The 11,665-nt window shown below is 38.4% G+C and overlaps 1 protein-coding gene across 1 annotated transcript; it reads right to left on the bottom strand.

The window, feature by feature from the left end:
* Positions 1–5,122: 5,122 nt before the first annotated feature.
* On the bottom strand, positions 5,123–11,175 carry ddx10 (DEAD (Asp-Glu-Ala-Asp) box polypeptide 10). The gene is made up of 3 exons (XM_030132940.1): positions 10,573–11,175; positions 8,039–8,875; positions 5,123–6,633 (listed from the first exon to the last, which is right to left on the bottom strand). The coding sequence occupies exons 1-3, from the start codon at positions 11,083–11,085 to the stop codon at positions 5,404–5,406; spliced, it is 2,580 nt and encodes an 859-aa protein (XP_029988800.1). The 5' UTR covers positions 11,086–11,175; the 3' UTR covers positions 5,123–5,403.
* Positions 11,176–11,665: the final 490 nt, after the last annotated feature.

An 11,665-nucleotide genomic window follows, 5' to 3' on the forward strand; every position in this document is an offset into this window, starting at 1 on the left:
TCTAGAAAAATCTGTTTAAGAATCAATTAAGGAAGATAATGATATTTAGGATATGTTTTTGTAAGTTTAAGGATATGTTATTGTATTTAGGATATGTTATTGTAAGTTAAACTAAATGTGCTACCCAAAAGTCTACCTTAAGTTTAGGTTTGCTGATTTAGCACCAGTTACAACAGCAAAACTTTCTAGGTTAGCTAGCTGGCGACACGTACAGCTAGAACAGACAGAGTTTATCCTAACATTTTAGTTTTATGTAGTTTCATTTATTGAATGTTAGGGCTAACATGATATTTGGCATTAGCTAGCTAGTGACAAACTGACGTGAATTAACCTTGATGTAATGCTAAGCTAATTGTCAACAACAAATATCAACATTAGCTAAACTAGCGTTGTTTACAAATTTAGAGAAAGGATTTAGTCATTTCTTCGCGAGTCACATTCTTTAAGGTAACTGTGAGAGAAAAAGCTAAAACGTGAAAACATTTAGCCCATGTACAACAAGAATAGATAAATATGACATGGTTAGCCTGTTAGCTTACCTGTTGCAGGTGTGCTGCTGTAACTTGACCTCTAGGCCTGGTTATCGCTTCTCAGTGTAGATAAAGGTTGCCTTTTATTCAGTCAAAGCACCGATGATAAAGTTTAAATTTAAAAAAAAAAAAAAAAAAAAACGAGGCAGGAGGACTCGATTCTGGAGGTGTTTCAGGATATTCTCACAGGCAACTATGACTTTTAATAAGCAAAGAACTAACAAATAGTCCAATCTGGAACATGCAAAGTGAAATCCCGATTGGAATCCGTGATATTTATGCTCCTGATAGCTTTAGGTTTTCATAATGATCAACACTTTCATACTATGATCATTTCAGATATGAGAGTTTCATAACCAAAGTAGTTTTGTTTTGTTTTGTTTTAAATCAAAGTTTTCCACTGGTGACAGATGTTCCACTCTGTAAACTCAGCCTCTCCCTTTCTTTCGTTCAAACACCCTTTGGAAAAAGAAAAGTAAATTTTCAATATTTTGCTCATGTCCATAAACCTGTTCATGTACTCGTCCTCTATCACAATGTTTGAAGAAAGTGTTTTTGTTTTGTTTTTTTATTCCGACCACTAATCCCCCCCCCAAATTGAGAGCATCCATCTTTTCTAGAGAGGATCTTTGTCTGTACTCCAGCTGAGCAAAAGCAAAAGCTGCTGTAAAATTAGAAAAATATACAAATTTCCCAAACGGACTTAATACATATCCGAAGAATCCTCTTAAAACCCAAATAATATTAGCATATTCCACATGTCTTACTCATAAAAAAATACTTCTTTCTGAAAAAGGCTGAATTCAGAATACCAAAACATAATATACTGTTTACATCACTTCTGTTAAATTCAGGATCTCATCATATATATAACAGTGGAAAAATGCTGTGCATATTAAAGTATCTGTGATGTATTACACAGACTCTACCGCCACCTTATGGACAGAGTCATATCACACAGTATATGGTCATTTACTGATGTACTTCTAGTATGAATATGAAATGTCACAAAAAACGCATTGATACGTCAGTAAAACTCATCCACGCACATTAAGCATTAAGAAGCTAAAATTGTTTTATTTTTTTATTATTTATTTTTTGCATACGATAAACAAACAGGACAATACTATTTTATTCAGCTACAACAAAAGTCAGAAAACTACAAACAATCCAAAAAGCCCCAAAAAACATCCTGAGGATTAAATGACTGTGATTAGATTTTATATTAAAAGTAACAGTTATTTTACACATTACACTATGAACAGAATAAATATTAAAATTATATATAATTACGTAAAATTAAGTGTAACAAAGCCCATTGTTTTCATCTGAAAATGTATGTATTTAGTTGTGTTGTTGATCCAAATCCTGACATTTTGTGCATATATTTCAGTTGTACATTTATAAATATGCAAAGTGATTTTCCTCTACAACTTAAAAATGTGTGAAAACTCCAATTAACTTTCCTGTTCCTATTTCTAATATATGTGGCAGCTAATCAACCATTTTCAGTCAGTTAGTGGTGGGTTAAGCAGTTTCAGCTAAAGCAAACTTTGACAAATCTTATATTTCATTACAATTGAGCCATTTGATTGTGTTCACTGCTAAAAACAAACCTGTATTAGTGTTTAGAATCTCTTAAATGATGGGGTAATATAACTTCTATCTTTATTTTTACACATTTGTAGTTAACAATAGCATTTCTTTATTAAAAAGAAAAAACATCTTTTAAGTCAAAGCAAATACTCCTTCTTATCCTGTGAAAAATAAGCAGTTGGTGAAACAGAGAAGACAGAGAAAATTATAAAGATAATGAAAATGGCCAAACTTAAGAAAATTCTAAATTAAAAACCACTTTGAGTTGATAAGATTTTGCAAAGTTTACACATTAGCTTAACCTTTCAAGAGTTGGGAGAACTTTAATGAGTTGACAAGTAATAAACTGCGCAATTTTTTATACTGTACAAATTATTTGTAGAATTTAGACTTTCCTACAATGAAAGTTAAGTGTCCAAAATCGCTAAGGAAGTGTTGCACACCGATGGGAAAACAGTGCATTCACATACTCTCGGTCATGTAGTGTGGGTTGAAACTTGGCCTTTTACTTTCAATAACAAGTGGTGCCAGGCACAACAAACTACACCCGCACGTATTGTAGCTTCTTTCAGCATTGATCCAGCTGATGTCATCATGTCTATGTGTGTGCCAAAGTCATCATATCAATAACCTCTATATATGTGCCAAGTTTGAAGTAAATTGAAACAAAATTTATGCTGTTATAGACATTTGAAATATCACCCATTATAAGTAAATAGGAGGAAAAAAAGATTTTAAAAAATTCATAGAAAATTAGAACTTGACCTACTTTTTTCAAAATGCAGTCAGATCTATTCTGGGTCACTGGCGATCTGTAAACCCAATTTGGTATGAATTCAACCAATAGTTTTGCTGCTACAGTGTTAAAGAAAAACAAATGGTGCCAGGCACAACAAACCCCGCCCCTTGCACATAATGTAGCTTATTTTGGCATTGAGCCACCTGATGTCATCATGTCTATGCATGTGCTGATGTCAGCATATCAATTGCCTCTATATATGTGCCAAGTTTGAAGTAAATTGAAACACTGATGCTTTAATAAACATTTGAAATTTTGCCCATTATAAGTAAACGGACAAAAAAAGATTCAAAAAATTCATAAAACGTTTGAACTTTGACCTACTTTTCCCAAAATTTAACCACATGTATTCTGGGTCACTGGTAATCTATAAACCCAATCTGGTATGAATTCAACCAATAGTTTTGCTGCTACAGTGTTAAAAACTAAACCAACTCACCAAACTAAAAACAATAACCCCTTTCCTTCCCTTTGGGGGGCGGGGTAATAAAGAACCTATTTCATTCTCTCTAATAAAGCTGGTTTTTAACAAAGAGATGCAGGAGATAAAGCTCATGAGACATTTCATACACACACTCTTTCATTTAATGTCCGCATGTGAGTAAATCTCAAAGTGGTGACAAAACTTTAAATGACCATAGGAATTATAGATAAATTATATTAATTCATTCATAAACAAAACATCCAGTCCGCATACCGAGGAATGTGTGTCCACATTTGAGGATGAGGTCAAAAGATTCCACGTGTCCTTATTGACATGATGAAGTCAAATGTGTACATTTACACCTCCAGAAGCCACACAGCAACTTAAGCTTTTATATACTTATATATTTGCTTCCATCTGACAATTAACCACAGTACATGGTCATGTTCACTTTGACCCACCTCAAACAAGTTTCACACTAAAGTCGGTTTTCCTGGTGTACAAATAATCTGATAGAATTAGCCTATTTGTGCTTAGAATGTAGGAATTATACAAACGAAATCAGAATACCCTACTGTAAAAGTGTTTATAGGCTGTAAGGTACATAATCTTTTATTAGTGGATGTTCCACATAAATCTGACAAATTACAAACAATAAACCAATAAAACTTGCTGTTAATATTTAAATTCAATCTATTTTTTCTGTTCATTTTCTAATTTTCTGCTTTTCTTGTGAAAAACTTCATACTTTTGCTTTAAATTAGAAAATCTGCAAATAACCAAAACTGAAAAAAAGACATCATCAGATAGGAGTCAGAAACCACTGAATGAAAAATATTAGAAAATGTTAACATCAATTTAAATGTAGAATACATTTAGAATATTTGCACTACTTTAGCTGATCTTGAGGCTATTCTTAAAGACAAAGCTGAACCAGTTAGCCTAAATCTGTCTCTCTCAAAGCCACAGAACTCCATCGACAAATAGTCAAACCAGGAGTTGCTGGTGGTTTATTCACTGATATTTGAACTGATATTTTACAGAGAACAGCATCAGTTCCCTAAATGGTGTGACAGCAGTGAAATAGTCTGAATACAGGGTATATAAAAAAAACTATACATTTTGAAAAATTACCCCGAGTTCTGCATTTGATAATATTTGGAATTTTCTATTTTCTTTTATGGACTTCGGTAGGTAGGGGATTGGTGGATATTAGTCCAAATTTACAGACCCAGGTTTTCATTTGAACCCTAACCCTAACTTGGCCTGTCCTCAGTGACATTTTCAGGCCTAAACAAGTTGACCAAGAAAGGCACTCGGAGAGCGCAGCCCTCCGCAAAGACAGATCCGCCGCCGCCCCCCCTCCCCCCCGATCACCACCAAAATGTAATCATTTCTTCCTTGTGCTAGTATCAACACTTCCTGAAAATTTCATGAAAATCCATCCATAACTTTTTGAGTTATTTTGCTAACAAACAAACAAACATGCGAACACACAAAGCAAAGTGATCACAATATGTTCTTGTGGAGGTAATTAACTTTGAAAGGCAGGAACAGCTGCCGTGGGTAAAGAAATGAAATTGACATGGTGGCCAAAGTGTTAATGCTGTAACCTGGCAATTTTGTGGAAAACAAGATGGATGTCCATTGTCCCCTCCCATGACCTTTGATTGGATTTAAATCCCACTGCTACTTCGCACAAACTAGTTTCAACTTGGATTGCGCAATTTGCCCCTGCTCACTCATGCATGAAAACCTGGGTCTGTAAATTTGGACAAATATCCACCAATCCCCTACCTTACCAACATCCATTAAAGAAAATTCAAAAAAATATCAAATGTGGAACTGGAGGTAATTTTTCAAAATGTCTATTTTTTTTTTTTTGATACGCCCTGTATAGCACATAACACACATTTGCCCCAGCAGAGAAAATGAAGAGGCTTGGAATTGTACTGTATAAAGGACCTCTGTATTCCAAACTAAACGTGGAGTTTATAACCATTAAGGGAAACATCGGAGCCTCGTTATCTGACTGTTCATTATGTCTGTAGTTTCTACCTCCGTCCTCCCAGTAACTGTAAGACTAACTCTTCATCTTCAGCCAGAGACAAGCCAGTGTCCAGTGCTTTGTGCTCCTCCTCCTCCTGTCTCACCCTCTTCCTCTTCCTGGCTGTGGACTGCTCTTCTTCCTCATCGCTTCCGTCACTACTGAGCTGCCGTTTTGTTGGATGGTCACTCTCCTCATGCTCCTCTTCTTCCTCGTCGTTGTCGTCTGAGCGTATTTTGTCGGGGTCGGGCAGGCTGCTGGGGTCAAACTCATCCTCGCTGTCATTGGCCAGGTACGCCACCACCTCGTCCTCTTCATCCTCGTCTGATTTTTGCCCCTCCCTCTTGCTGGCCTCCCTCCTGGCCGCCTTGGCCTTCAGCCTCTTCTCCCGTTTTTTGGCCTTCACCTTGCGGCTGTACTCCTGTTTGTCGAACTCCTGGTCCTCACGCTTCAGCCTCTCTCTGGCCTTCTCCACGTTGATCCCGGAGGTCTCTTCCTCTCCTTCCTCCACCTCTTCGTCATTGCCGGCTGTTGCTGTGCGCTGTATGGGTGGCCACAGCTGCATGGCGTCACCTTCTTCGCTAAACGTTACTTTGGTGTTCACTTTGAAATTTCTCTTGAGGATCTTTTTAGCCTCTTTGAACTTTGTCTCTTTGTCAGTTTTCTTCTTAGAACTATTTTCCGGCTGGTTGTCGCCCTCGTCGTCTCCAGTCAGCCTGAAGACATCTTTTCTTTTTAACGTCAGAAGATCCAAGTCCCTTAGATCATCATCATCATCTCCGCCGTCCTCCTCCTCATCTGCACCCAGGAGGAGCTTCCTGGCATGTTTCACTGCTTCTTCCTCATCACTTTCCTCACCATCAGAGGACTCTTCAGATTCAGAACTCTGGCTGGACTGTGGAACATTTCCTTTCAGCTGGGCCTTAAAGCTCTTGAGCTCCTGCTCTTCATCCGATCGCTCCTCATCCTCCCCCTCCTCAGCCCTGTCTTTCCTTTCAGCTCTCTGGGCCTGTGCTTTGTTCAAGAACCTCACCCTCGGAGCTACAGCGAGGCCCAGAGACAGTGCGTACTCGTGGAGCTGGATTTTAAAGACGTCAAACACATCTTTGTTCTTCATCAGGTAGACGGAGCGCAGGTAGGAAACGAAACACCTCTGAGCTCGTTCCTTCTGCTCCTTCTCTTGGGCCAAGAACGCCTGCAACTTCTCCTGAACATTCTGCAGCTTGTCAGGATTCACCTGGAAGCAAACAAATACATTATTTGGCATGTCATACGTCACACTGTACATTTATATAGCTTAGTTACATTTTTCTATGTCAAATACCATGTAATTGAGTTCTTATGCTTTTGAAACATTCATTATTTTTTATTTTTATTTTTATTTAGTCTTGTCATTTGGTTCCTGACATTAGTTTAGTTTAAATTCATAAAGATGCACAGAATCAAACCGAGTGTTTATTAGTGGTCCTGTGTTATACAGATGGTATTTTATTCTTGTACTACAAAAATCAGTCAGCAAATCCAAAATTCTTACACTGTTAACAGGGATGGGAAACAGAACTCAGCATTACACTGGCCCTGGAGCTAAATAATTAAAGACCATGGTATGTATTAGCTTCAGTGATATGAGTTTCCCTGAACTACAGAAAGTAAGAAAAGATTTCCTATATATTACTATTCCTTAAAGTTGTCTTGCAGTGATACTAATTCTAACTGTTAGTGTTACATTTTACCTGTTTCATTTTGTTCATGTTGCATTATTCATTTCATTTGTGTTTATTATGCAGTATTTATTTGAAGTGAGTATTAGTGCTTCAAGTCTGTTTGGGTTTTCATTACAGATGATAATTGTGGTTCTCTCTTGGTTTTCTTTGACAGTTGGCTTTAGGGCAAATGTGTTGGATTTATTTTGATATGTGGTACAAGATCTTTTTCCAGTTCATTTTTACTGCAAATATTTATCTCTTCCAAATACCAGTTATCATTCTGCTTGATTACAAATAATCACAGGGTTTCTGCAGGTATTAGCAAATCTAATTTAATGCTTTTTAATGCCCATTTCAATGTCACTTTAAACAAATTTAATGCCCATGTCCAACTGCAGATACAGTTTTACATATAGTTTTATATATACATGGTGGTTAAGCTTCGACAAGCTTTAACCAGGTTCTGAATAGTTCTCCCTCCAATCACCTCTGCTTAAACTTGCATTTTCCCATTTTTCCAACATTTGCTAAAATCCCCTCTGCTCTTTCACCACAGCATGATCACGCTCACAGCACGTTGCGTTCAAGCATCCGGTGTTGTGACTTTGTGTATCAGCCATAAACAATAGACAATTAAAAGGTTCCGCCTGTCAATCACCAGCCTACACTTCTGATTAAAATTCTTAAATGTTTATATAATCAAAATAAATCGCAAATAACAATGCTTTTTTCCCATCAAGTGTGTTTAATTTTTTAATGCCTCTGGACATTGAATTTAATGTTTTTTAATGCTATTTAAGGCCTAAAATTTCACAAATTCTATTTAATGACTTCAATGCTTTTTAAAGACCTGCAGAAACCCTGAAGTAGTCATGGCCCTGAAAGGGAAAAAACTCACATCTATCAACCCCTATACCTGGCCACCTGTACACTCACCTGAATCTTATTGATGGGAACCTTCTTGTCCTGGAGCTGGGTGATCATACCCTTCTCCTCTGACGGGAGCAGCAGCAGCAGGGCCTCTCCCCCCTCCTTATACCTGGCGGTGCGGCCCACCCTGTGGATGTATGTGTCTGCATCCTCCGGACAATCGAACTGCAGCACCCAGTTGACGGCAGGAAAGTCCAGGCCTCTGGCAGCAATGTCGGTGGCAAACAGCACAGCATTCTGCTTTTTCAGGAAGTCGTTGTACACCTCCACTCTCTTCATCTGCTGCTGCTTGCCGTGCAGGGCCAGGACTGGGATGCCAGGCCTGAGACGGCAGAAGGCCCTGAATAGGTACTGCACCTCCTTACAACAGGCAAAAAACACAATGATCTTTTTCTTTAAGTGGCTCCTGATGAACGAGTAGAGCATGCTGACCTTCTGGTGAAGTTCGCACACCACATAGTTCTGCTCCAGGGTGGCTGGGGTGCTGAACTTGGCCTTCTCGTGGACCCACACATACTCTGGGTCTTTGAGGCTGAGACGGGCCAGGTCTTTGACCGACTTGGTCTGCGTGGCGGAGAACAACAGCGTCTGCCGGGTCTTGGGTAGGTTCTCTACGATGGCGTTGAGAGTATCTGCAAAGCCCATGTCCAGGATACGGTCTGCCTCATCCAGTACTAGCATGTGAAGGTCAGAGGCGTGGAAGGTGGCAGTTTCATCCATGTGCTGGAGCAATCGGCCTGGAGTACAGATGACGATGTTGGTACGGTGGATCCGCTCACACTCGCTCTTCACGTCCTTTCCGCCAATGATGAGCCCCGCTGAGAACTCGTGGTTCTTCCCCACCTTATGGCACAAAGATGTTAAAGCGCAAATCGTTAGCTTGACAAGATGAGAAAAGATAACCGAGGGAAGTGGTCAGGAACACCAAGACACATTTATTCTGGCACCACAACCATACCTAAAGGCTGTGGCAGCATTTGAGCAGATTAACAACTGATTATACTGTCTGTGGTTTTAGATTTTAGACTAATTAATTACTATAAACAATAGGACATTTACAGAGCATCCATACTGACAGAAAGATTCAGACTGAATTAAATATTGCAAATCTATTTAACTACTTAATGCATTTACTTGATTATCTGTTCAGAGTTTGTAATCATATCAACCATAATTACTGACCCCAAACAGCCAACTGATCAGCTGTCAGCTTTTTTATTGTTTTTTTTTTTATTTTTTATTTTTTTTACTGTTATTAATAACCTTGAACGGATGTCTGTCAACCTGTTGTTTCAGGAAAATCAGGAAATTTTGTATTATTACCATATTAATCACTTTTCATATACAAAAAGCAATATAAAAACACCATTACTTACTACACTGGCATTTTAATTAACTTTGTTTTGGTCACCTCTGTATTTGTATTCACAGCAGTGTTTTTCAACCTTGGGGTTGCCTGGAATTCAAAGGGGTCACCTGAAATTTCTAGTAATTGATAAAAATATGTACTACTAAAAAATATATGGTGAGTTGAGAGAAACAATCCTAATACATAAAAGACATGACAAACTGTGAAGCTGAAACTGAAGCACTGTGGTACTGTTTATCTTCCAAATGTTCATTGTGGTCAGTTTCAGATGCTGCAGCTCTTTCATAATTCAGTTTGAGTTATTGTTTGTTCAGTATTAATTTGCAGCCTTGTAACTACAAGCTGAACTAACTGTACATATCCTGACCAAGGAAAATAACATTCTCACTTTGTGCAGTAATCTACACCTGGCTTTTCTGCCTCCGTCCAAAATAATATACATTATATAGACTAAATGTCGTCTAAAGTTAACGTTTATTTGCAGCATAGTAACTACTACATGATCAAAAACAAATTAATCTTAGCCAAAAAAAAAAAAAAAAAAAAGTCTCCTTTTTGAATGTCTGGGGTCGCCAGAAATTTATGATGTTAAAATGGGGTCACGAGCCAAAAAAGTTCAGTACACCGATTCAAAGTAATCCACAAATGCTCTGTTTTGGTCACCTTTGTATTTGTATTCAGAGTAATCCATAAATGCTCTGTTTTGGTCACCTTTGTATTTGTATTCAGAGTAATCCATAAATGCTCTGTTTTGGTCACCTTTGTATTTGTATTCAGAGTAATCCATAATTGCTGTTTTGGTCACCTTTGTATTTGTATTCAGAGTAATCCATACATGCTCTGTTTTGGTCACCTTTATATTTGTATTCAGAGTAATCCATAAACTCTGTTTTGGTCACCTTTGTATTTGTATTCAGTGTAATCCATAAACTCTGTTTTGGTCACCTTTGTATTTGTATTCAGACTAATCCATAAACTCTGTTTTGGTCACCTTTGTATTTGTATTCAGAGTAATCCATAAATGCTGTTTTGGTCACCTTTGTATTTGTATTCAGAGTAATCCATAAATGCTCTGTTTTGGTCACCTTTGTTTTTGTAATCAGAGTAATCCATAAATGCTCTGTTTTGGTCACCTTTGTTTTTGTAATCAGAGTAATCCATAAATCCTCACCTTGCGGAGCACCTCAAAAGTCTGATAGGCGAGTTCTCTGGTGGGGGATATGATGAGGGCCCCCAGGCCGTCCATGGAGGTCCACTGCTGCCGGTACAAACACTCCAACACCGGTATGAGGAAAGCTAATGTCTTCCCAGAGCCAGTCTTGGCCGCGCCGAGGACGTCTTTTCCCTGCAGGGCGAAGCCGATAGTCTGCCTCTGGATTTCTGTGGGCTGCCTGTACTGAGCCTCCTGCAAACCTAACAATGTCTTCTTTGAAATGGGAAAATCGGAGAATTTAACCACATCCTTGCCGTTTATGTCGCTGTATCTGCTGACCAGCTTCTGGATGTACTCCCTCTCCACTTGCCACTCGGGTTTCTTCTTCTGAGCTCTCTCTCGCTTCACTCGTGCTTTCGTCTTATCGTATTTTTTCTTCCATTTCTGAAAGTTTTTGACCGGGTCCGTGCCGTCTTTCATCTTAGCAGGCTTCGGTTTCTTCCTGGATGAATTGGAGTGTTTTTTCTCCATGATTTACTAGAAAAAACACCAGGAAAATACTGTTAACACACGTAGGTCGTAACTTTTAAGTAAACAGCGTGGAGTACATACATGGGAAGTAGTAATGTCGCATCCAGAAATACGTCATCAATACGCATCAGCGTAAACAGGCTAAGTATGTCCTGAGCTTAGTCTGCCAGGCACGCGCAGGACTGTAGTCCATTTAACCCATACAAACCCAGTGCTGTGTTTATGGCAGTTCCCAAATGATTTTTTTTTTCTCTCTGATGGACTTTTCTTAAATCTTTTATCACCATATATTATAATATTATCCTCTGTATTTCGTGTTTTTTTTTTTTTTTTTTTTTTTGTGTGAAAATCGGGTATTTTCTTATGTTTAATTTACTGATCATGATGTTGAATGAATGAACTAGAAGCACTCGGAGAGCGCAGACCTCCGCCAAGGCTGATCAGTGGCCCCCCCGTGGCCCCCCCGACCCCCGATCACCACCAAAATTTAATAATTTCTTCCTTATCCCATTTCCAACAAACCCTGAAAATTTCATCCAAATCTGTCCATAACTTTTTGAGTTATGTTGCACACTAACGG

The sequence above is a fragment of the Sphaeramia orbicularis genome, chromosome 4 (assembly GCF_902148855.1).
Source record: "Sphaeramia orbicularis chromosome 4, fSphaOr1.1, whole genome shotgun sequence".
Lineage (NCBI taxonomy): Eukaryota > Metazoa > Chordata > Actinopteri > Kurtiformes > Apogonidae > Sphaeramia > Sphaeramia orbicularis.